Here is a 26,506-nt window from a genome sequence, read left to right on the forward strand (position 1 = left end):
CACATCCTGTGTGGGGTGGAGTTATATTTTCATCACTGAAATTATAACTCCACCTATATCTTATCGCCCGGGTCTACGTGGTTTCCATGGCAGCTCGAAACGTTTCACCGAAACCCGCTTCAAAAGCTGCTGTCAACTTTGTTCGCCTGCATAATGGACTGTTTTGTCATCAATTTTGATTTTTTTGGTGACCAAAGTTTGGATAAATGGCTGAACGAGGAAGACAAGACAGAACAGAAAAAGGAGAGATGCGTGAGAGTGACGAATGAAGAGCTGGATCAGCTGGAGAGGTCAGGAAATGAAGCCGGTGAATTTTATGGAGCTTTAATTTCTATAATAAAGAGAATGAAATGCCATAGCAGAGTCAGCAGCACAGACAGTACCTGTAAGATTTTCCACGGAGATGTGCAGGCTATAACTTTGTTTTTGTTATTAATGTGTTAATGTTATCAGTTATTAATTAGCCTATTAATTGTTAATCATTTGTTTATTCTTTATGAGTTGCCTAGGCCATTGATTTAATTAATTTGTCAATTTGTTTGCATCTGTATATTGAAATGAACGTTTAATAAATCAACACATCTGTGAAAACTGATGTCTTTATTTCAGAGGTAAAGTGATAACAGCCTGAAAAGGTGATTAGCAAAAAACCCCGAAAGGTGGGGTTGAAATTATATAACTTACTGTCGTTACTTTTGCTGCTTAGCCACATTAATCGGAGCTGACGTTAAAATGGAGTGACACCCCCAGCGGAGTTGCTTGTTAGGGGAGTTGCTAGTTAGGGGAGTTGCTAGTTAGCTGGAAGACTTGGCCCTTACATAGCAAGCATATGCTTAGAGCTAAATGGCTAACGTTAGTTAGCAAGAAAATCAATATATGGGCGGCCGTATATTCCTGAAAATGGCAGATGGTTCTCTGTTACACTCACTTCAAATAAAATTGATGATCACTACTTGCATTGAATTATGGATATTTTTTTTCAATTTCTCCCCTCCTGTGATATTTAGTTATAGTTTAACCATAAGTCAAAATAATTCAGAATTTCTGCTTATTTTTACTCAAAAATGAGGTATAATTTTATGTAAATGAGGTCTATTGACTATACATTCCAAAAGTAAGTGTAAAATTGGTAATGAGTTGGAGTGAAGTTGACCAACAAGGTCAAACACAGAATTGGGTGATAATTTTATACTATATGCTTTACAACCAGTCAAACCACAAAGGGAACAGTGAACTACAAGGAGATCAGTGAAATGAAAAGTAACAATAGAAAACTAGAAGAACTACTAGAAAACACAGTGAACTGAAAGAGTTTGAGTTTTACTAAAAAGTTATTTATTTTTTTATCTATTTATTTATTATTGTATACATATTTTGAACTTCATATTGCTTTGAGGTGTAGGGTAGATGTCATGGCACTGTTGAAGCAGTTCAAGCAACACACACAACACACATATATTAGACACAGCAATACAACCATAAGACGGAACACGGTCTATTTGTGTGTGTGTGTGTGTGTTCTGGGCGTGGGCCACCAACTGATCCTGATTTCTGGTCTACCTGCACACCTGCCATTCATGAGATCATCACCAGCCAGTTTATCAACAATGGCTCATCCAACACTCATTGCCAAATTGTTGTCCTTAACATTGAGGCAGATACTATACAGACAGAAGTATTGGTCCACCTGCACTTTCCACATGAGCTTTTCTGACATCCCATTCTAAATCCATAGGCATTAATATAGAGTTGGTTCCCCTTTGCACATGATGAGACAAAAATCATCCATGTGTCTCCAGTAGATGAGTAGCTCTGGCTTTCTATGCTAACTCTTCAACACACCTAAGCGTTTTCTTGAGGGCATATGTAGGACAAGAGGACGTCTATCATGTTCTTGATAATGGGGGGTTGTGGGTGAATTTCATGGGACAGGTGGTGGGCGAGGACCATATCCCAGGCATCCACCAGGTGAACGTTCAGCCCTTTGAACACGGCCCGGAGCGCCCTGTCCTGCTGCAGTGAGTACCAGTCGCTGTTGCTCAGCGCAATGCCAAGTGTCAAGGCCCTGAGGTTTGCGGTCCGGATGACCACCAGCGTGTCAGGAGCTCTGTCCAGCAGCCGCAGCACCGCCCTGTGGATGCTCTGCAGTCTTCGTATGTACACCTCGATGGGATAAGAGCCAAAGTGAGCCCAGACGCTGAGAACCACGACAGTTCTGGAGCCTCCAACTATGCCGTCCAGCTCGTTGGCGATGTAGTGCAGCTCATTGGCTGGGATGACCGTCCAGCTGAGTGGAGGGGCATGGGGGCGATACTTCACCAGGATGTTTCGTGCCATGTCCACAGACATGAAGGGTCCGGTTTTCTTCACGCTGTGCAGGTTAAACTCTTTGAGGTCTGAGACAGAAAGGTGTGATGAATATATGTTAAAAAACAACAATAAATTTAAAAAAATCCTTAAAGCTAATCTCTTGGTGATCTTACATGATCCAGAGGACTTTCTAGATCAAAAATGATGTGCAAACATCATATCACTATTGTATTTTACTGTTTTGGTAAGTAATTATGTAAACTATTCAGTGTTAAAATCTTAAAAACATATGGCAGTGGATTTGGGGCAGTGACACAAAACAAAAAAAACAACCAAACCAAAAAAAAAAAAAAAAAAAAAACGAGGCAAATCTGCCCCTTTTCAGACTACAAACTATATTATGTTCCGAGCAAAACTGGGAAGAGACTCAGCAGCCAGTATGCAGTACAGTATAGAAAATGTACCATAAAACTCACAAAGCCTCTCAAGTTTATTTTTTTCTTTATTCTTAAACTAGGCCGAAACCAGCCACAATCGTAACCTTAACCCTTTTAGAGTAGAATTTTGGACTCTAACCATAACCTGACCAAAACCTTAGCCAAACTCAGACCTTTAATAATTTTTTAAACTTGACCAAGACCAATTTAAGCCCTAAACTTAACCATTCAGAATAAGATCAAAATAACACATTGTCAACGTAACCTGACTCTAACCTTGACCTGGTGTGGTGAGCATGAGGGAGAGCAGCTTCCATTTGTATTCTTAATAATAAATTACTAACAACCAACCACCACTGACTGTTGCAACAGCATTAGGAATGCAGGGAAGGGGTCACAGAGTTTTTTGATCCACACACATGCATAATGACAATTGCAGTTTTGGCGCTGTTAGAGGACCTTGCCAGTGCAAGAATAAGAAGAGAACGTGTGTTTAGAGAACGTGCTGGACAGAGGTGAGATCTTTGCTGCTCCACCTGTAGCTAACACACTTTAATGGTGTACACTGATGTGCTCACAAAGCCGTGCTTGCTTTGCTTCACTACAGACACCATCAATGTGCAAGTGGACGTTATGGGAAATAGCAACCAGAAGAAATAGCAAAGCAAGCCATTATGGAATACACTACAATCATCAGAGGATCGCGGATGCATCCCCATATTGGTGCGGCAAAACCGGAGAGGGCCTACAGCTAAGAGTTGAGCCCATGCATGGTGTTCATTTCTTTTCTCAGCTCTTTCTTCAGTTCATTTAATTTTGATTGCAAATTTTATCACACTGGAGATTCCAACGGAGCTTTGCACCTGTCAGTCAGCCTTCACATATCTCAGCTGACTCTAGCATCACTAGTCTGTGTTCCCAGGAGGTGTAACTTAACTCAGTGTTATAAACAGAGACAATTTATTATATTTTAGTTTTCACAAACAAAACAAACCAAACAAACCAAAAAAACAAACAAACAAACCAAAAAAAAAAAACAAAGAAAAATTCTCCAGCAGTTTCATGTATAACCTTAGCAAACCATAGATGCAAATTAAGAGTTATGTATGACTTAAATGACAGTTTTATTATTTTGAAACCAAATAGAATAAGGCAGATCAACTCAGACCAAGAAAATAGCACTTAATTAAAGAAAATTCTGGAAAAATATCCATAACACATGGGATTATCTCCATATGGCAGATATTTTTGCCTTGTTTTTAAGATTTCAACAGTGAATATGAGACAAAATGACATGTCAAGGGTGTAATTTTCTTTTTCATTTTTTTTTTTTTGGTAGACTGCAACATTGGGATACTATCTTTTAAAAGAATACAGCACCTCTTTTACCCCTTTTCCACCAAACCGGTTCCAGGGCTGGTTCGGAGCCTGTGCCTGACTTAGCACCAGTTTTTTGGTTTTCCACTGCCCAAGCACCGGCCAAACTGGTTCCATATCGGTTCCAAGCAAGCACCAACGGCGAGCAGGGGCTAAACAGGAGCCAGAGAAAGAACCGATGACGTGGCCCACCGCATCATTGGTGGGCGGACTTACAGACTCAAACGGGAACGGCGAACGCTATAAACGTATAGGTAAACATAGTCACCGTTCGTTCCGACCACGAATACGATGGGTAGCCGGCAATAATTGCGTTTTTCGCCTCTGGACTGCAATGTAGGCTTGTAAACACATGAGCCGTATTTGCATCGCTATGGTGGGTTGTCCATGTTGGTTGTTGTGATTCCGAGCGAGCGTCTCGCACACCCATGTCATCACGTTTTACGATGACATAATGACATGGCTCTGACTTGGCTCCGCTTGGCTCTTGGTCGGTGGAAAAGCAAACCGGTTCTTTGTTGGCACCAGTTAAGCACTGGCTCTAGCACCAGCTCCGAACTAGCACCAGGTGGAAAAGGGGCATTTTTGCTGTTTTCACTGATTACAAAACATCACATCTGTGTCTCATTTGAGGAAGAAGAATTCTGGAAACCCCTTCCAGATCGAGATCCAGTGTTACCAAACTCTGGTACTGGATCATTTACCTGGCAGCACACTGTTGAGGTATTCAAACCACTGTCTGATGGTGGAGTCACCATACAGGTGCACCACCTTGTCTGTCAGACACTGGCTGATGGCAGAGGCATTGTTGAACTGGCGAACAGTGGTGCCCCCTAGTGCTCTCCATGCACCCTGGTAGTAATATCCAGCAGGTTCAGGCTTCACGGTGCTGCTCTTCACCTCTGGTTGTCCTGAAAGGAAGATCAAGATGATTCTGGATGAATCTATAAGCCGAAGCATTGAACTTTAGGCTGTGATGTGAGCAAGATGTTAGCAGCTGAACATGAACAGCAAGCTGCGAGGCTGCAGGTTGGGCAGGTTCAGCCGGCTGATGCAGGAAAGGTGAGGTCTGAAGATAGAAGGAAGCCAGAAACTACAGAACAGCATTTAGTGACTGGGATGGTGCAGACAAGGTAGAAGATGGTGGAGAGGCTGGTTCTGGTGACAGCTGGGCAGGGTCTTGAGACTGATGGGAACTGGCTGGAGAGGCTCTGGACAGGGCAGGCATGGTGGCTAGGTGACATAAAGGAATGAAGAGTTTTCTGCCAAGGAGCCTGACTGGTGAGGTTCGGCCCTTTGTGGCAGGAGTTGGCTGGGGTGGAAGCACAGAGAGAGCAACAGGAGGTGGAGGCAGTGATGGCCCTCAGTGAGATGTCTGAATACATACATAGCAGAGAAGCAGTTAGGGCAGGCTGAACAGAGAGGAAACCAACCTGTGTGGTTTTAGGGGAGCTAGACTTGGGGATGGTGCAGGCTGGCTAACAGGCGTGGAGACTGGAAAAAAGGGCAAGGCAGACAAGGCAAATGTGGGCAGGTGTGCAAAGGGAAAAGCTGGGCAAAACTACTGGATCACAGGAGGGACAAACAGCACACAGACTATACCAGTTCACAGAAAACACAGGGGAAAAAAGCCATAAAAGGAATATGGAGGGAGGCTTTGCTGTCCATTTGGTGATGGCCATGTGGCTCACAAGGGACAGTTAATGTAGTGTGAAGTACCAGACAGAAGACAGAATGACTGTAAACAACAAGCTTAACTAAAACGGGTGGTATTTGTTCCCCACTCAGAGAAGTATATTTTATGTTTTAGCCTATATTTTACCAATATAATTTTTTGAAAATGTATGGAAGAAGAAATTTTAAATAAAACCATACTTCTAGTGGGTTGTAAGTGATGATTGAGAGGGATTACTTTTGTATGAGTCAATACATTGTTTTTTTTTTTTTTTTTTTTTTTTTTTTTTTAAATCTTACTCATTCTGCCTTTAAATAAACATTATGATGATGACAAAGATGGTGGACTACTGACATCACTCTAACACGTTACCAGTGCAATAACTGCTTATGATCACTAGTGTGTTAGTCATAAAACATTAACTGGCATTACACTGACCTGACATATGAAGCCAGGTTGAAACAAAACATTGTCAGCCATTCTGCTAAATAAAATATAACACCACCGTGCATATGCTGTGATCTGTAGAAGTGTTAAAAAAGAAAGTATATTAAAGCATTGTTTCCACCAGCCAGCAAAAAAGTTAAAGCAGTGTTCCATGGCTCAGATTGTGGAGACTAATTTTTAAGTCCCTTGTGGCCTTGATTAGGTTTCTTGCCAAAAACAAGAAGATAATACTAATACTAATAATACTAATAACAATAACAATAACAATAACAATAATAATAATAATAATAATAACAACAAAATAAACTGCTCCTTGATTGACTTTTTTTTTTTCATTGACATCTTTATTTATTTATTTATTTTTACCTTTCTCCTTTGGCAGGACAGTGACATTGCTAGACCCTGAAGATTGAATGAAGACTTTCATGTTGACCCCCCTGTGGAAAAATGTACAAAAGCTGTTCAATATACTCAACATTTGCAACATGATTAAAATGGAAAAACAAGTATTACCACATCAGTTTAACAATGTAATAACAAGAAGGCAGTCACGCCTGTACCACACTGTCCACCTGAGCAGTGTGTGTGTGCAGCAGTGAGTTTGTCTATGGAATGCCTGAGTATGTGAGTAGTATGTGAATCCAGACAGGTTGTCTCCATGTTAGGTTGGTATAGTTAAACTATATATAAATTATATGCACATATGTAGGTGGAAAGTTATGTGTCAGGGGAAAGTTGTGTCTTCAGGACTCTGCCTGTGTGCTCTTCACAGTGATGTATCATTAAATGCTGACAAAGCTGACGAGATGGGCTCTTGTTTGCAGCTAATTGCATAATAGTTGTTGTCTTTACTGGTCGCTAACATACAAACATCCACACTAAAGACAACCCATACTGTCTTGTAGGATTTCGTCTTGTGAGGCCAGACTTACAAGACTTGAACATCTCCTCAACTCTGCTTCAAGTCAAGTCAAGCGAAGTCTTGAAATGTGCAAACTCGAGCATCAAGCCTCATCCTAAAGCAGCTTAGTAGCTTAGAAAATATGAGATGGCCTGCTCATCTTGGTTGTGTAATCTGCTTCTGGTCTTACTTGTAAGTAACGCTCAGAACCTAACATAAAAACTTTTTCCTGGTTAGTAGGTCATAGTTATGGAAAAAATCCAACATGGTAGAAATGTGTTGAAGAGACAAGAAGAAGAAGAAGAAGAAGAAGAAGAAGAAGAAGAAGAAGAAGAAGAAGAAGATTTATTTACAGAGCACATTTCATACATAAAAGCAACACAATGTGCTTCACAAGTGAAATACAGAGTAAATAAACATACATATCATGAAACAGTTAAATAATTAAAAGACACTGATTTAAACAACAAACAAAATGTGAGAGTTGACAGCTTCACAGTCTAGTCAAACACCACAGTAAAAAGAAATGTTTTCAGTCTGTTTTTAAAAGAGCTAACTGTTGGTGTGTCTCTAACATCATTTGGAAGGGCATTCCATCTGCTAGGAGCACAATAACTGAAAGCAGCTTCTCCTGCTTTAGACCAAATACATGGGACAACAAGGAGACCACTGGCTGATGATCTGAGGCTTCTTGTTAGCTCGTATGGGACAAGCAGGTCCTTAATGTAGTTTGGAGCAGTGCCATTCAGCGCCTTATAAACAATGAGAAGAATTTTAAAGTCAATTCTGGCATGTACTGGAAGCCAGTGCAAGGACTTAAGAACAGGGGTGATGTGGGATTTTTTTCTTAGTCCTGGTTAAGATGCGTGCAGCGGCATTTTGGATAAGCTGCAGCAGTTTCATAGTCTTTTGAGGGAGTCCAGAAAAAAGACTTGCAATAGTCAAGCCTGCTTGTTACAAATGCGTGTACCAGTTCAGGATCTGAATTGGACAGAAAGCCTCTGATTTTTGAGATGTTTCTGAGATGAAAGAAGGATGATCTTGTGACATTGTTGATTTGACAGTGAAAGTTTAGATCAGCATCAATAATGACACCAAGATTTCTGGCCTGTTCTTTACTCTCAAGAGAGAAGGAACTGAGGTGGGCTGCGATTTCCTGTCTCTGTGCTTTTGCACCTATGATGATAGTTTCTGTTTTGTCACTGTTTAGTTGCAGAAAGTTTTGGTTCATCCATGTGTTAATGTCCTTGATGCATTTAAATAGTGTTTCCACAGGGCTCAAATCATCAGCAGACAGGGAGATATAGAGTTGTGTATCATCCGCGTAATTATGGTATTGTATGTTGTGAATCTTTATGATGTACCCAAGCGGAAACATATATAAATTGAACAGAAGCGGGCCAAGGATTGAGCCCTGAGGAACCCCACAGGTTACAGCAACTTTGTCAGACGTGAAACTATTAATGGAGACAAAGAAGTTTAAGTAGCTACATAGTAAACCAGTTTAGAGCAGGACCAGACAGACCCACCCAGTTATGCAGTCGATTTAATAGGATCTCATGATCAACGGTGTCGAACACGGCACTGAGGTCTAGTAGAACGAGGATTGAGTATTTGCCAGAGTCCATGTTTATGTGAAGATCATTTAAAACTTTGGGCGGTTTCTGTGCAATGGTGGGATCTAAAGCCAGACTGACCATCAAACAGGTCATTTGTTGTCAGGTAGTTATTCAGTTGATTGTACACACTTTTTTCAAGGATCTTGCTAAGAAAAGGGAGATTTGAGATTGGTCTATAGTTGCATAAGATTGAGGGATCAAGACTGTTCTTTTTTAACAATGGTTTTATAACAGCAGTTTTGAGAGTGCTCGGGAAAACACTAGACTGGAGGGAGCAGTTGACAATTTGTAATACCTCTGTATTTAGACAGCTAGAAACAGTTTTAAAGAAGGTTGTTGGAAGTGGGTCCAGACAACAGGTGGAGAACTTGAGCTTATATACAGCATCTTGGAGTGTAGCAGAGTCCACAGGAGTGAAATGTGACATGTGGCAGGTTCTGTTTTACGTGTGTAAGTAACACACCTTTGCCAGGACTTGAGCAGCTTATGTTTTTTCTGATGGTGGTGATTCCACTGTTGAAAAATGTTGCAAATTCCACACATTTCGTAGGAGAGAGTAGTTCAGGATGGGTAGAAGGTGATGGGTTGATGAGCCGATGAACAGTGGAGAACAGCACTTGTGCATTGTTCAAATTATTATTTATGATATTAGAGAAAAATGACGGTCTGGCATTTTTTATTGCTTTGTTATAATCAATGAGACAGACTTTGTAGATGTCATGGTGGATTTGAAGCTTGGTTTTTCTCTTCTTTCTTCTTTCTTTTACGCTCTGCCCATCTACTGTTGTTTTAGTTGTTTTACAAGAATATCATTTGTCCAAGGAGCTTTTTGTTTTCTGGAGATTATCTTTGTTTTCAAAGGTGCAATGTTATCAATAATATTTTTTATTTTCAAACTGAAGTTATTTACCAGGAGATCTGGGGATATAGACGTGGATGGTGCCAGGTTGGATATAGATTTGGTTAAGGATTCAATGAAGGATTCAGCGGTGTCAGTACCAAAGTAGCGTTTCTTTACTGTCTGTATCTTTAGTAATTTTTGCGGAGTAAATGAGGCATCAAAAGAAATACAAAAATTATCTGATACCGCAACATCCTTAATTGAGGTTACTGTAATATTTAATCCCTTTCCAATTATCAGATCCAAGGTGTGGCCCTGGTTGTGGGTAGGTCCAGACACATGCTGGGAGAAGCCAAAAGCCTCCAATAGGTTCATGAATTCTTTTGAATCATGGTCGTTCGGAGTCCCCTGAAATGACAATATGATCAAACTCTGTAGAAGTTTTAGATTACAGCTCGGAGAATTCCTCAAGGTAACCATACTTATATTTTGGCAGACGGTAAATGATAATAGAAAGAACAGAGTTCGTGGTGCAGATAATCCTAAAAGCAAGTGATTCAAATGTGGAGAAGGCAAATTTACAGAGCTGCAATTGAAGTGGCTCCTAAAAACAACTGCTAGTCCACCACCCCAGCCATGGGATCTGGGAGAGTTAATGAACTTATAGTTTGGGGGGCAAAGTTCAATCAACTGACTGTGCTCATCACATCCTAACCAAGTTTCCGTCAGAAATAAAAAGTCCAGGTTAGAGGAAATTATGGTGTCATCAAAAATGAAAGATTTGTTTGAGAGTGATCTTGTATTGATCAATGCCATTTTAACACTGATATCACAGGGAGCAGTAGACATTTTGTCTGATGAAATAGTAATAACTCTGTGATTCAGGGGGTTAACACCTCTAGAACTGTTAGGTCTAGCGGACCTGGTAGTTAGCATTGTCTGAATAGGCACTGGAGGAGTTGATTGTAACAAGCTGCGAGTGATTGAGGGCGCCAAGCCACTGGGTGGAGCTGGTGAGTTTGGGAGTGGGAGTCGTGGCAGTGTCGGGACGGAGGAGTAATCACTCGGCTGAAGACCGAAAGTGACCGGTGGTGGACATGTGTCAGGACCGCGGCTGAAGAGGAGTGTTTAAAACAGTGTAAAACATGTTCTCAGATAAGATGCACCCTCCCAGGGCACTGGGGTGAATGCCATCATTTCTATAAAAAGAAGGATGATTCCAGAAAAGATTGAAATTGTTGATAAAAAGTGCATTGTGCATTGCACAAGCAGATTGGAGCCAGGTGTGGAGGGCGAGAATTCTGCTAAAGGTATTTGGCCAGAAGACTAGTGCATTTTTCCATTATATCAGCAACCTTTGCGCCAGGAAAGCAAAAACACTTGGCAGATTTTCTGCGGACATTTCTTATTATGGAGTCCCCGATGACAAGCGTGGTTGGACTGAGGGTTGGTGTTTGAGGTGATGCAGCTGAGAACGAGGGGGCAGCGGTGGGGGTGGGGTCGTGGAAGTGTGCAGCAGCACGGGTAGGGCACGTAGAGGAGGACAGGGCCCAAGGTGCAGGAGTAAACAGTCGCTCGGAATAGTGAGTACTGGGCCGACAGGGTTTTCCAGTTCCATCTGGATGTCGGAGGGGAGCCGGAATAGTGGATGACCAGCTGGACTGACGTGTCAACGTGGAGAGACAGCACTTTCTAGGGAAATTTCCAGACTTCGGTGACGGAGGAGAGAAGTGGAAATCGATGAATGGGGGAAAGTGCTGCCCGTCCAGGACGGAAAATTTGTTGTTCAGCAGCAGGGGCTGAGATGGAGGTGAGCAAGCCTCCCACCATGTTTACAGGCAGTACACCACGGCTCCTCCTGACAGGGAGTGGGAGTGGAGCTAACCAGTGCCTTGGGCTTAGCGCCCAGCCGGGACCAGTGCTCTGTGGCCGAGGCAGCAATGACATCCGCACATGGGAGTGGAACAGTTGAGTCCATTTCTCCGGCGGTTGCAGGGCTGGCAGCGAGACCCACGGCAACCATCGAATCGATGATCCACTCTTCCTCCCTCAGCAGATATAAGGTGGACATTCTTTCTTCCAGCTCGGAGATCCTCTGGGTCAGGCGAAGGCAGCTGTCGCATCCAGGTGAGGTGAGTGGAGGCATGTCTTATTGTGTTAGGTGGTGGTAGCTGGGGAGAGAAAACAGCTGTGGCCAGTAAAGGTGTCGAGATATGGGGGATACTAGTGTTGTTGTTGTTGTTGGTGATGGTCAGCTAAAGTTAGCAGTAGGCAGTGACACAGGGCAAGACTTACTCGCGAGGGCTCCACAATAGGAGCCCACAGGAGAGAGTAGACTTGACACGTTAAGTTGCACACAGAGGGTCCTGGGTCAGATCGAAACTTACCGGCACAGGCCCGTAGATTGGGCCTGCTGCATTGAATCAGCCTCTGGTAAGCAGGTTTGACATGGCGGTTGATTCCTCTTGGTTGATGGTGAGAGTTAGGCCAGTGATAACAGTGCTGGAGACAAGCTGAGTCAAGCGGGTCGTGGCAGTCGATTCGGCTAATTAAAAATCCAAACATCCGATGACTAAAAGCGGTGTACCAGGTTAAAACGCAGGCATAGAATGAAAGGATTCGGACAAGTGTGACACAAAACTCCGTCTAAAAGCTGAGTAAAACGTAGATTAGTGACAGAGCTTCTGTCCGGCAACCACCCATCACGCTCTGGAAGTAAAAAGGAATACGTGTGACAAGGACACAGAAATTGTCTATCTGTCTTTCCCAGCCCTCCCTCACCTTTGAAAGAGTGTCTCCTCCTTGGCCATGAGATTGTGTTTAGGACTTCCTCTAAAGTGGTTGATCCTGGTATCACAGCTCAGATTCTTTGGCTTGTAGCAGAACCATGGCTCCCCTGTGTGGAGGTCGGTGTAGTTGCACAGTGGCTGAGTTGGAGGCAGGCACTCGTTACAAGCCACAGTTTCAGAAACAGAGCCAGACCGGAAGAGGCTGAAGTAGGAGAGCCGGTTCGGCTGTTCCATGGTTAGCCTGTGCAGCACCGAGATGGCCTCACTGGGGTGAACCAGTGTCACCTGACGGGGGAGGAGCCAGGGTTTTCCCTCAGTTAGACTGTAAATTTTCATCATTTCATTCAGCTTCCCACATGAAGTTTGAATTGTCTACAGTCCTATAATCCTCCTCTGGTGATAATTATTGAACAAGTTTTATTTTGCAGGATTACAGCACAATACAACTTTTAACACTGCTGAACAGAACAGTGAAACAGGGCAGTGTGAGATTAATTATACAACATGTAGGCTAGATCCAACCGAGCAATCTGATTGGTCAATCAGATGTTTAGAATGTGCTCAAATGAAAAAAAAAAAAAAAAAAAAAAAAAAAAAAACTCATCACTGCAAATATTACTCCGCCTATATCTTATTGCCCGAGTCTGTGTGGTTTCCATGACAACATGAAACGTTTCACCAAAAGCCGCATCAAAAGCCGTCAACTACATAATGGACCGTTTTGTTGTCAATTTTGATTTATTTGGCGACCTAAGTTTGGATAAATGCAGTGCCGGATCGACCTATGTTGGCGCTCTAGGCAAAATTACTCCCTTGCGTTCTTACATTAGCAAAAGCCCCCAAAAGGTGGAGTTGAAATTGTATAACTCTGTTCAGCCTTAATGTTACTGCTTACTTTTGTTACTTTTGCTGCTTAGCCACATTAATTGGAGCTGACGTTAAATTGGAGTGACACACCTCCAGCTGCTGGTGAGTTTATTAAAAGATAGATATTTTTTCTGGCACCGACACTGGAAATCAGTAGCCTATATTTAACTATAACTGTTAATGTAAGTTGGTTGTAGATAAGAGTCGTTGTCACAGCACCTGTTAGATTAAAAATGACAGAGAAGTCAGCAGAAGTATAACTATCAGTCAATGAAAAAAATATTTTTCTCCAGCGGATATTCTAGTAACAACATGATTGAGCTAGCAGAGCAGTTTTGTGTTGCTATGTGTGGTATTTTTTCAGTTTTGGGAAATCATGATGTCTAGAAAACATCATAAGCCGAAGCTGACTGGCTGACAAGGACTAGTTAACTCCGATCTCATGTATTTCCACTGAAATGGAGAGAATACTAGCAAAAAACTTTTAAATTTTGAGAGCAAAATGTCCACAGTATGGATACATTTTGATTATACATTTGATTTTGTTGGTAATAGTTGTATAATCGCATTATTACACTCGAGGGTGTGCTTGACCGTCATTATTGTCACTTTGTATAATAATGCTTAATTTCACTTGCGGTGTGATTATCCTCTGTTCTCCTCCTCTCTCTGTCTGTTTGTGAATGGGTGCGGGTATAGAAACGTGATGTTAAATTACTTCTGTTGTGATTTTATTTATTTATTTAATTTGAAAATTAATTACATTTAATTAAATTAATTTAGTGTGACTTTCAGGCGAGGCGGGAGGCCGCTACTGTAAACATATAGATTCAAATTCTTGCTAAATAAAACTTCAATGTTCATGAAAAGATGGTATATGATGTGTGGTAAATGTCAGAATTGTATCTCAAAAACTCAATTTTTGACAGCATTTTGAATTTTGCTCTCATGTGAACAATTGGAGTCAATGCAAGAATGGCATTTTTATACAGTTTTTCCACTTATGGAGAGAATCAGTCATTGTTACAAAATGATCAACATCTACATGCTGTCGAGATGCAATATGTGTATTTTCAGATTTTTGTCTTAATATCTGAATTTTTGACAACTGTTTAAAATTTACCTTTCCATGCATGGCTGGCTGCTGACCTGCATGTCAGTGATAGGCTTAGTCCATTTGTGAAGCCACACGTGAAATTTTAGCTCAGTGAGATAGAGGCCAGTCCTTGGTGTTGAAGATTGTGAGTTCAAGCCTCAGCTTGTGCAACATTCCCATGTGCGAAAACTCACCAAACTTTGCACAAAGGTCCAGTCCCATGCCAGATCATCATTGTCAGATTTTTGTTTTGATGACTGATTTTTTTTTTTTTTTTTTTTTTACAGTGGTTTGAAATCTGCCTTTTTCCATGCATAGGCAGAGGCTGTCATGTGACTGGCTTAGTCAATTTGTGAAGCCTCACATGCAGTGACACTTGCCAATTAGCTCAGTGAGATAGAGCATTGTCCTTATGCCAGAAATTGTGAGTTCAAATCTCAACTGATGCAAAATGCACATAAGAATGCCACCTTTCTTTTCATCTTCCTATTCTCTACTTGTTGCTCAGAATTGCCTAAAATTGCCTGGCCCCGACCATTGTGGCGCAGCAGCTATAATGTTTATTGTATTTTAGTCTGCTGTGTTCATTTTGTCCCTATTGTTCCTCCATAGTCTTGTCAGCTTGTTCGTCCTCACACCTGCCCTGCATTGTCTCATTAGCCTCGCCCCCATGTTGCATGTTTTTGTTGTGTTTCGGCCAATCATCTGTCCCCTCCAGACCTGTGTCCTGCCCCTTTCTTATCAGGTGTGTCAATCAGTTCAGTTTCTATTTAAGTTCATATTCTTCTGCTTGTTGCTTAGAATTGCCTAAAAATGCCCGGACCCAACGAATCCCTGTGCAGCAGCTATAATAGTTTTTATTTTTTCTACTGTTTCTACTGTTTTTCTACTGTTTTTTCTACTGTCTACTGTTTTGTTGTTTTATGATTATTTATGTACAACACTTTGTTTCAGCTGTGGTTGTTTTTAAAGTGCTATATAAATAAAGTTGAGTTGAGAATCAATAAAATTTACATTCACACTGAGCAACAATATAGACTTTGATGTCACCTCAACTTGTGCTCGTCCCTCCCAGAGTAAAGGAAACACAGCGGTGTAGGAGCCGTTCAGGTGGTCCACCACTCGCCCGACCACGCCTGCAAGGAGGGTCCGGTCATGCAGCCGGGCAACCAGGAAATCTCCCCCGAATTGTTTTGGTCGACCCTGGAAGTCACCAATTTGGATCAGAGCCTCCAGCTCATCGCCTACATGCCACTGACCTCCTGCCCTCACCGGCAGGATTGTGAAGGTGCTGTGGGCGGGGTCAGAGGTCGTGTTCAAGGATATGGGCACAGGGAGGCGAGGGGTTTCAGGCCAAGCGATGGAGTACAGCAGGCGGCGTTCCTCAGGCGACAGCTGGTGGTGGCTGCAGTTGATGTGTTGGCGGTTTGGGACACGAGTGGTGGGGGTGGTTTTATTCTGAAACTGTCAAGGAGATGGGAAAAAAAGATAAAAACAATATATTAGTGGGTTTGACACTGGAGGAGAGGAGAAGCAAAGACACCTAAACCTTAGGGCCTCATTGAAGGTCTCAGTGAAGGGAATGAATGAATGAATGAATGACTTACCAACTGACGAACAGCTGTTCCACTGGCCACTGCTGGAGCCTGGAATCAAGTGATCAACAAGGTAGTTTGTTATGCTTTAACTTCATTTTACAGCAATGACACATAAACATTGCAATGGAATGTTGAAATAGTTGACAGTGCTTATTTGGGATGTATAGTAACTACATAACAACAACGATAAGAACAGCAACAACAACAACAATTCTAATAATAAAACTTTAGCTTTCCTGCATTTCCACTCCAGCTGTGCTGTTAACGCTACACTGACATGTAGTGAGTAGAATGGTGCCTCTGTCATGGACACTTTGCACCCCAAAAGCCTGTTCCTGCACTATGTAAGTTTTGGGGACTTGGCCAGGACAAGGCCTAACCCTTTATGGAATGATGTCACCACGTCACCAGCAGCAGCTGGTCTATGCAGCTAGCTCACTAGCTGTTCTCAGTACAGAAATAATTACAGAGCCCAAGAAACAGGAAAAAAAACTTCGACAGAGTAAACAAGGAGGAGAAAAAGAGAGGGATACCAAGCAAGAGGTGAGACTGGAGTAAATATTAGATGGGCTTTTTATCGTTGGTGAGAGCTTTGTGAAGTCAAAGGCTGCAAGACAGACGCAGAGTGATTATAGCCATCAGAGGGTAGAAGATTATGAATGGGATCATCTTTGCAGGTGTCACCTTGCCATTAGTGAGGAAAATGAGCCATACCCACCTAGGGCTTCTGAAAATACAGACACTGTAATTTCGTCGGTAATTACGAAAGCAAATAACAACAAAAGACTCTGTGGAGGACTCCTCCAAAGAAACCCCACAGGCAATCAGAGAAGATTTGTGCATGAGAATGTGATGAAGTTTCTTAAACTAACCGTCATCATACAAGGGACATTCGTCCCCACAGCCACACATTTGGCTCTGAAGGATTAGAATTTCTCAATCCTTAGCAGGAGGGTCACACATGGTGCAAGGCTGGTGTGTTTCAAGTGACCTTTGCATGAATATGTAATGCACTGAAGAAGAAAAAATGTGATCACAAAAAAATTGTAATGCACCGCTGTTTTGATCCAATCATTATCATCCATATTTGTAATAATTAGTGGCCACGTTCAGTTAATTTTTACTAATTAATTAAATTGATGAAAAATGTCTACCTGGCCTTTGATTATTATTACATTTGTATTAGTAATAATGTCATTATATCTACAGTAAACAATTGGTGAGGTCGTTTTTACGTAATGCTGGAGAATGAATGGAGGTGAATGGGCCTGAGTCGATTACTGCTATTTTAAGGCTCACAATAACCTCTCACAAAGAAATAGTATGGGTATATCATACATTTCCTGAATCCTCAAAGGCCATTAGGTATTGTGTTTGTTGTCTTTTGGATCCTTGATATCCCTTGATCCCACAGGGATAAAAGAAACTATGTAGTTTAGGCGAAAAATGTGGGAAAATGTGTGTAATTTATGGTTTAAGGAGGTCATGTGACCTCTGTGTTTGTCAGAAAGAGACACCCATGGGCTTAAATGAAAGCTGAGAAGGTCCCCTTTACAATGATACCAAAAAATCATATATAGAATATTGACAGATAGTTAACTGACAGCCATTTCTAACTTTGGGCGACTAATCAATAATTATGCTAATTAATCAATAATTATGAGCATTAAATAATCATACAGAAACAACAGATAAAGTGCTTTTCCTCAAAAATGCCTACCATGTTGTTTTCTAAGGGGCTTTTTCAATTTTCGGTCCTGACTAATATGCTTCCTGCGACAAACAGTGCAGTGGACAGTCCATCAAGGTAGGCCTAAATATTTTATTTCAGCTGTAATAATTATGAATAAAATATGTTAGTTTTTGGATAGATACATTTTGAACATCATAGATAAAGGCTAAAGAGAAAAAGAATTATTGTGGGGAACAGTGGAGAGGTAAATTTTCAAGCTAGCAAAACTAGGTAGTTGAGCTAGGTAGTTAGTTTGGAACATGTAGCTAGCGTGGAATGTAGCAAGTATGTAGCAAAGCTGTAGCTATGTTGTATGTAGCTATGTTCTGTCCTGTTACATTGTAATAAAGCTTTTTCCCACTTTAAAATGTCTCTAAATTATATTTGTGGTGCTGAAAACATGAAACAGTAGCTACACGGTAGGCAAAGCATTCTATGCCAGTAACCACTGGCGGCCAGTTTTAAAAATGGCTGCCACAGTCATCAGAATAAAAATTTGCAGTGGCCCAATATCCAGATTCATTCACAAATATTCAGCTGTGAGAGTACCAAATTTGGTGCTTTTATCACAAAATTAACGATAGTTTAGCTATGCCACCTCACTATTTCTTTCTGTTACTATTGAGAGATAGTAACAGAGGGTGGGTGGGTTGGGGTTGGGATTAAGTTATAATTGTTGAGACGGTATGTTTATATATGTCCTGTATCCATGTTCATCCTGAATCAAAATACCAATAAACATATGTTTTAGAAAAAAAAAAAAAAAAAAAAAAAAAAAAAAAAAAAAAAGGAAGCTGTGTATGTTTAAGAATGACCAGAGTGGTGCTTAGAACTTCTTCAAGCCCATTCTTACTCACAGCCACCATAACGAAACAACTGAAGCATTAGGAAGCCCTGGAAAAAGACAACAAAAAAGAGAAGCCCTCTGCAATCAGCTACTCACATTTGTGGTCCTCTGGGATTCCTGACGTGTTTCACCACCAGGATCAAGTACCTGTTAAAGGGAGTGTGGTAAAGGAGGCTCAGCTGGGACGGGAACTGCCACCTGATGTGACTACCCTGACTTCCTCATTCTTTATACCACAGGACCACCCCTCACATCTCATACTGATGCCAAAGGGTGTCTTGGGCGTCGATATCCAATGCAGAAGGGTGTTTGAAGGCCTGGGAATGGGCTGTGTGTGAGCACGCAAAGGCGTGGGCAGGGACAATTTGCATATTCATAGATCTGCACAATCTTAATAAGGGCAAGGTGCAGAGTTTTCAGGCATTGAGGGATGTTTTTCATGGCAAAAAAATGTCCAAATATGTAATATTAATGATCCTTTTTATGTGGTCACTAAATGTCTTAAGCGGATTTTAACTATGCACTTATCAACCAATTAAGCTTGTTTGCAGCTAGCGGATCTAAAACGAAAACAATGCTTACTGAGTTTAGTTATTCCTTTATTGTGCACTTACAGCAGTTAACTTTGCTTAACATTGGACAAAAGTAGTGCTTCATTCCAGATGTGGCAGCTGGAAAAAGAAGAGTTAATTATCATTGCGTGCATAAAAAATGATTTATTAACCTTATTAAGCATTGTTCTCACATTAGGTGGGCAGGACTTAATAGTGCTCTGTCTCTATGTAAGCAATGATGAGAACCGTGTAGCCTCAAACATCAAATTACATACAGTGGTATGCAAAAGTTTGGGCACCCCTCTGAGATTTATACCTTATACCTTTATAACAGATGATCACAGCAACAAGATTTGTTTTCCTACAGAGAAGTAGACATTTGAATGTTTTCCAGACCGAAATTCTTAGAGTAGCATTACATAGTTTTATTGTAATAAAATCAAATGTAAAAAATGTGATGTACGAAAGTACACCTTTTTAATCGCATTCATTTCAAGACCTGTAGGATTTTATAGCTGACAGCTTGCAGCTCAAAATTGCTTAGATTAGCTCGTTAGACCTTCAATTACAAAATTCAGGAGGAACCAATCATGAAAAAGGCTGTTTAACATAGGTATTTTCTGGCTGTGCTTGTCCTACGTTCTATCTTAGAGAGTGGCAACATGGGGGCCTCTAAACAACTCTCCACTGACCTAAAAACTAAGATAATTCATTATTATGAATTAGTAGAAGGGTACAAGAAATTATCTGGAAGGTTTGGACTGTCTCCACAGTCAGAAATGTAGTGCAGAAATGGAAGGCCACAGGAACAGTCCTTGTGAAGGAAAGATGTGGTAGGCCGAAGAAAAAAAAAATACAGGAAAGACACAGGCGAAGGATGGTTAGAATGGTCACAGACAAGCCACAGACCATCTCCAGAGAACTACAAGAACATCTGGCTGCTGATGGTGTAGTTGTTCATCGTTTCACAATCCAGCGTACTTTGCACCAGGAAAAGCTCATTGGAAGGGTGATGCGCAATAAGCCTTTCCTGAGTGTTCATCACAAGAAGAGTCGCTTGAGGTATGCAAAAACACATCTGGACAAGCCAGAAGCATTTGGGAAAAAAAATACTGTGGTCAGATGAGATTAAGAGAGTTATTTGGTCAGAACAAGAGGAGGTATGCATGGCGAAAAAAAACCCCACTGAATTCCATGAGAAGAACTTATTGCCTACTGTGAAATTTGGTGGAGGGTTCATCATGTTATGGGGCTGTGTGGCTAGCACTGATACTGGAAACCTTGTTAAAGTTGAGGGCCACATGAATTCGTCTCAGTATCAGCAGATTCTTGACAAGAATGTTCAAGAGTCGGCCACAAAGTTGAAGCTATGCCAGGGTTGGATTTTTCAGCAGGACAATGATCCTAAGCACTGTTCAAAATCCACCAAGGAATTCATGCAGACGCAACAGTACATTGTTCTGGAATGGCCATCCCAGTCCCCAGACTTTAAAATCATTGAAAATGTATGGATTGATTTGAAGCAGGGTGTCTACACACGGAAGCCCAGAAACCTGACTGAACTGGAGGCATTTTGTATGGCCCAAAATACCACCTGTCAGACTTCAAGGACTTGTCTGTGGCTATATGAGGCATCTACAGGCTGTTATTGCAGCAAAAGGAGGCTCTACTAAATATTAATGGAATCATTTCTTTGGGGTGCCCAAATTTATGCACATGCCTATTTTTGTTTAAATTCACATAAAAATGTTTCTGTTGGACCAATAAAAATGATTTCACTACTGAGATGTTTTTGTTTCCATGAGGTGTAACATGTTAAAATGAAGTTGCTGCTTCAAAAGCTCAGCAAGTGACAAACTGATGCCTTTCTCGACACCTGTCTCGACACCTGTCAAACTGCCATAGACATTGCGGCTCCATTAAAGACCAGGCAGCATAAAACTAAACTAGAGCCCTGGCTAAATGAAACAACCCGTGCTGCCAGACAGGAGTGTCGAAGAGCTAAGCAAAAGCGGAAAAAGGACAAATTGCAAGTGTCTTTTCAAACGTTGAGGAACTGCTGGCGACATTACCAATCCATTGTGAAAGAGGCTAAAAGAAAATATTTTTCTGATATTGTTGTGTTAAACTGCCACAAGCCTCGTGTGTTGTTTAAAGTTATCAACTCTGCTCTGAATGCACCACAGACTGTTGGAATTGAGGCCTCCCCTGCTGTGTGTGAAAACTTTCTTCACTTCTTCATTGATAAAATCACCTCTACCAGAGCACTTATTTCACACCCTGTGTCTGATCCTTCAGTGTCCGTCCCCTGCTTTGCTGTTTTGGACACATTTGAGCCTGTGACCCTCCCCTTTTTGCAGGAGATTGTTGGTCATTTGAAGCCCTCAGGTTCTCCTGATGATACTGTCCCTCCCTGACCTCTTAAGGAGGTTTTCCCCACTGTTTCTCAAAGTTATTAATAGCAGTCTGTCCTCTGGAATGCTTCCTGTAAATTTTAAACATGCAGCTGTGCAACCTTTGTTAAAAAAAAAAAAAAAAAAAAAAAAAAAACCTGGGCTGGATCCTACTGTTTTGGCAAATTTCAGGCCTATCTCTAAATTGCCTTTCTTTTCTAAAATCCAAGAGAAGATTGTCTATTCTCAACTCATTGACTTTTTAAATGAACAGAATATTCTCGAGATTTTCCAATCTGGTTTTAAGACAATGCACAGCACCGAATCAGCGCTTTTAAGAGTTTTTAATGATATCTTTTTAGCTACTGACTCTAGTCACTGTGTTGTCCTTGTACTGTTAGATTTCACTGCAGCATTTGATACAGTGGACCATGAAATCCTTATTGCTCGTTTGGAGCAGTGGGTGGGCATCAGGGGCACAGCACTTGAATGGTTCAGGTCTTACATGTCACATTGGACTTTCTGTGTCAGCCTTGATGACTCTGTGTCCTCCACTGCTCCTCTCTCATGTGGGGTTCCACAGGGCTCTGTGCTTGGCCCCTCTATCTACTCCCTCTTGGTTCCATTCTCAGGAAACATGGTATTTTCTTTCACTGCGGATGACAGTCAGATCTACGTCCCCCTTAAAAGGTCTGACTCCTTCTGTGTTAAGCCATTGCTAAATTGTTTACATGAACTTAAAGCTTGGATGTCTTTAAATTTTCTGAATTTTAATGAAGAAAAGACAGAAGTCATGGTCTTTGGAGGCACTGCTGTGACCCCCTTAGTTGATCTGGGTTCTCTGGCACAGTACCACAAGCCAATTGACAGCCACAGATTAAAGCTGTGGTGAAGTCAAGCTTTTTCCAGTTAAGGCAGCTGGCAAAAATTAAACCTGTCCTTCAGAGACAGCAATTTGAAACTGTAATCCACGCCTTTGTGACCACTCGGCTGAATTACTGTAATTTGCTCTATTGCCCCTTTTCCACCAGAAAAAACCTGGTGCTAGTTCGGAGCTGGTGCTAGAGCCGGTGCTTAACTGGTGCCAACGAAGAACCGGTTTGCTTTTCCACCGGTCAAGAGCAAAGTGGAGCCAATTCAGAGCCACGTCATGACGTCTTCGGAAAACGTGATGATGGGTGCGCGAGACGCTCGCTCAGAATCACAATAACCATCATGAATGAATGAATGAATGATACTTTATTAATCCTTTGCAGGAAATTACATTGTCACGGCAGCTTCATCACTTCAACACACATAAAACTGCACACTCATATAATACAGCGGCTGCAGCGTCTCTGTCTCTGTCCGCCCGTCCTGTCCTGAAGCCGGTGAAACTGATCAGTGAGTCGGGGATGATGTTCGTGAGCCGCGTCTCAGTCAAGCATGTAATGCTGCTTTCCCGATACAGTTTCTGGCCCCGGGTGGAGCAGGATCTGGATTTATTGGCGATGCAAATACTGCTTGTGTCTTTACAAGCCTACATTTCAATACAGAGGCGAAAAACACAATTATTGCCGGCTACCTGTCGGATTCGTGATCGGAACGAATGACAGCTATGTTTAGTTATAAAACGGGTGCTTCTCATCCTTAAATGTAATTTGCTGAGCCGCGTTCCATGCCGTTGTAAAATCAGTATAACCCACGGCTTCTCGGGGATTATTGTTTATGTTTATAGCGTTCGCAGTTCCTGTTTTGTTTTGTAACCCCACCCACCAAATACGCGGTGGGCCGCGTCATCGGTTCTTTCTCTGGCTCCTGTTTAGCTCCTGCTCGGAGTCGGTGCTTGCCTAGCACCAGTTTGGAACCAGTTTGGCCCCAGCTTGGGCGGTGGAAAACCAAAAAACTGGTGCTAAGTCAGGCACCGGCTCCGAACCAGCCCTGGTGGAAAAGGGGTATATATGGGGGTTAGTGGATCCTCCATTGCTCATCTTCAACTGGTACAAAATGCTGCTGCACGTCTTTTAACTAGCACAAGCAAGTATGAGCACATTTCACCTATTTCAGCTTCACTCCACTGGCTGCCCGTCCATTTTAGGATTCATTTTAAAATTCTTTTATTTGCTTTTAAAGCCTTGAATGGCCTTGCCCCACCCTACCTCTCAGAGCTGCTGCTCCCCTACACTCCCAGCCGCTCTCTCAGGTCAGCTGACCAGCTGCTCCTGACAGTGCCTAAAGCTAGGCTAAAGCTCAGAGGGGAACGAGCTTTTGCCATTGCAGCTCCAAAACTTTGGAATGGATTGCTACTGCACATTAGGCAGGCCTCCTCCCTGTCTAATTTTAAAACCCTTCTTAAAACCCACCTCTTTCCTTTGGCTTTTGACACAATGTAGGATATTGATTTTATGATTTATGATTTTATGTGTGCATGTTTTTGTTTTTTTATCCTGTGTCGGCAGTGCATTTTCAATTATTTTATTTTATTCTATTTAAATTATTTTATTTTATTTATTTTTATTTTATTTGATCTTATTTTATTGCGTTATCCTATTGTGTATTTTACTTTTTACTCTGCTTCTATTGCATTATCTAGTTGTGTTTTATCTTGTTGCGCAGCACTTTGGAAAACCTTGTGTTTGTTAAAATTGTGCTATATAAATAAAGTGGACTGGATTGATTTTCCTAAGGGGTGCCCAAACTTTTGCATACCACTGTAGCTATTCCACTCAAAGCACTTTACAATGTTTTGCCTCACATTCACCCATTCACACACTGATGGCAGAGGCTGCCATGCAAGGTGCCTAGCTGTCTATCAGGAGCGGTGAGGAGTAGGAGCCGGGGATCAAACCGTGAACCCTCAGGTTACCAGACTACCACTCTACCTCCTGAGCCATGCCGTCCCAAGTTATCTTTATTTCAATGGCCCTGCAGCACTTCTGCATCATGCACTTTTAAAAATCATACATCAAAAATATCAAGAATATCACTCAAGAATATTCTTATCCTGAACAACAGTATATTTAAACTTAAGACCCCTGAATAAATAGTAACTTTGAATTTAAACGGTGTCCCTTCATTTACAGTCATAACAGTGTTCTCACCTTCAGTATGTTCATGTTATGTTGCAGGAAGTACACAGCGAACACAACCAGGAAGAGGAAGATGGCAGTGTACTTGGGACGGGATGTGCTGAATGTCTTCCATTTGCCAGCTCTAATTTCCATCTCACGCCAGTTCACACTAAGCTTGACACACTGTTTGCATACAAAAAACACATATGTTAAAAAAAAAAAAAAAAAAAAAACATTTATACAAAAGCAACATCTTGACATGATTAATGGAAATCCTGTATAACCATGTGAAATGCCCACTGCTTGTGTTTCACTGAAGCTAAATTCAGACCCCAAGGAAGCTCCTCACTTTGTTTATAAATCAACCAAGGTAAAAACAAATAAAAATATCATCTTATATTCAGGCAAAAATGGTGGGTCAGAAAGTTTTTGCGCTAAAATCTCAAAAACAGGACTGTCTTTGTCCGATGTGCAAAAAAAAAAAAAAAAAATACCTCCAAAATAAATCTTCCTCTAGTATTCAAAACAGTGTAAAGCCTGAGCTTTATGCACACAGAAATTATTTTTAGATATACATTTACCTCATGGCTTGAAATGTTGGCCACATATAATATCTGACATTGTAACTTTACATATATGAAAGAAAATAAGGAAAGGCATAATAGGCCCCCTTTAAATATACCTGCAGCTATTCATGTATGAACAAGTACTGACTTACAAACTCTCTGAGCCACAAACATTTTCTCACCCTGTTGAGGTTTAGAGGGGAGAAGTTTGCACATCAAACAAAACTTACTACTGGAATTTGATTTAGAGGAAGAGAGAGAGAGAGAGATCCACACACTCAATTTTTAACAAGATGAGCAGGTTTATTTCAGTCTGAGACTGACTGATCACAAAAACTGAACCTCTGTCATGCCATCAAAGTATTATTTCAAGTTCATTATACATTTCAACACCAGTAAAACAATTTTAACACATTATAGCGGATGTCCTTTACAAACTGGAGGTAATGACGTGTTACCCATCACTATGCAGAGAGAGAAATATTAACCCTGAAAACTAATCAGAACAACAGTATCAATCAATATGCTACAAACAGGGAGGAATTTCAGACACTCCAAAAGTGAAAAGGTTTAACAACAAAACAGGAAAAGACAGGAAATCTTTAAAAGCCTTTATTATATTGTATTTTACTGTGTGTTCTACTTCACTGTATGTTTAATTTATATCTTATTTGTTTTGATTTGTTCTAAGATGTGATATCCCCCCACCCACGCACACGCACACTCACACACACAAACACACACACACCTGTAATACATACTAGTATGTATTTTTGCTGAGAAGCTCTTCTATACTTTAAAAATAAAATGGATCTTACCTCAGCAGACACTCTCAGCCGAAATGTTATGTTATCATTCAGTTTCCGGGTTTGCCCTGAGATTTCTGGTATTCCTTTGCAGTGATCAAGCCACTCCCACAGTACACACAACAGACGCAGAACAACAACTATAAAAAGGCTTGTTAACAGGTGTGTGTGTGTGTGTGTGTGTGTGTGTGTGTGTGTGTGTGGATATTGAAGATGAGTGGGGAATGATCTGCTGCGATGTTTATGGTATAGTATTTTACAAGGTTCAAGGAGTCTTTTATTATCCCCGTGGGGCAAATTGCTCTGCAGCCAGCAATAGTAGGACAAAAAACAATCAGCCACAACACAGAATGACAAAACATATAACACAGAATGAAACAATAGTTAGAACAGACAATTAGAATCATTTGTTCAGAAACCCTACTTTCTACTGATACAAGGCTTTGTATCAGTAGAAAGACAAATCAAATTAAGAAATTAATAAACAAATAAATTCAAATAACGACATGTTGAAATCATCACCACTACAGCAAAAATACATAAATAAAGGAATACAAAAATAAAGGAAATTTTAGGCAACTCTGAGCAACAAGTAGAGAAT

The 26,506-nt window shown here is 41.2% G+C and overlaps 1 protein-coding gene across 1 annotated transcript; it reads right to left on the reverse strand.

The window, feature by feature from the left end:
• Positions 1 to 1,841: 1,841 nt before the first annotated feature.
• LOC115355606 (NXPE family member 3-like) lies at positions 1,842 to 24,686 on the reverse strand. Its single transcript, XM_030046463.1, has 7 exons — positions 24,564 to 24,686; positions 15,410 to 15,823; positions 12,389 to 12,681; positions 6,613 to 6,683; positions 5,312 to 5,335; positions 4,829 to 5,026; positions 1,842 to 2,396 (listed from the first exon to the last, which is right to left on the reverse strand). Exons 1-7 carry the CDS (start codon positions 24,684 to 24,686, stop codon positions 1,843 to 1,845), a joined length of 1,677 nt encoding a protein of 558 aa, XP_029902323.1. The 3' UTR covers position 1,842.
• Positions 24,687 to 26,506: the final 1,820 nt, after the last annotated feature.

This window comes from Myripristis murdjan, chromosome 23 (assembly GCF_902150065.1).
Source record: "Myripristis murdjan chromosome 23, fMyrMur1.1, whole genome shotgun sequence".
Taxonomy (NCBI): Eukaryota; Metazoa; Chordata; class Actinopteri; order Holocentriformes; family Holocentridae; genus Myripristis; species Myripristis murdjan.

Coding starts and splice junctions, on each gene's coding strand:
- LOC115355606 (XM_030046463.1), bottom strand. CDS start 24,686: ATGGAAATTAGAGCTGGCAAATGGAAGACATTCAGCACATCCCGTCCC. Junction 15,824..24,563: donor ATAACATGAACATACTGAAG/GTGAGAACACTG, acceptor TCTCCTTGACAG/TTTCAGAATAAAACCACCCC. Junction 5,027..5,311: donor TCTCCAGCCAGTTCCCATCA/GTCTCAAGACCC, acceptor CAGGACAACCAG/AGGTGAAGAGCAGCACCGTG.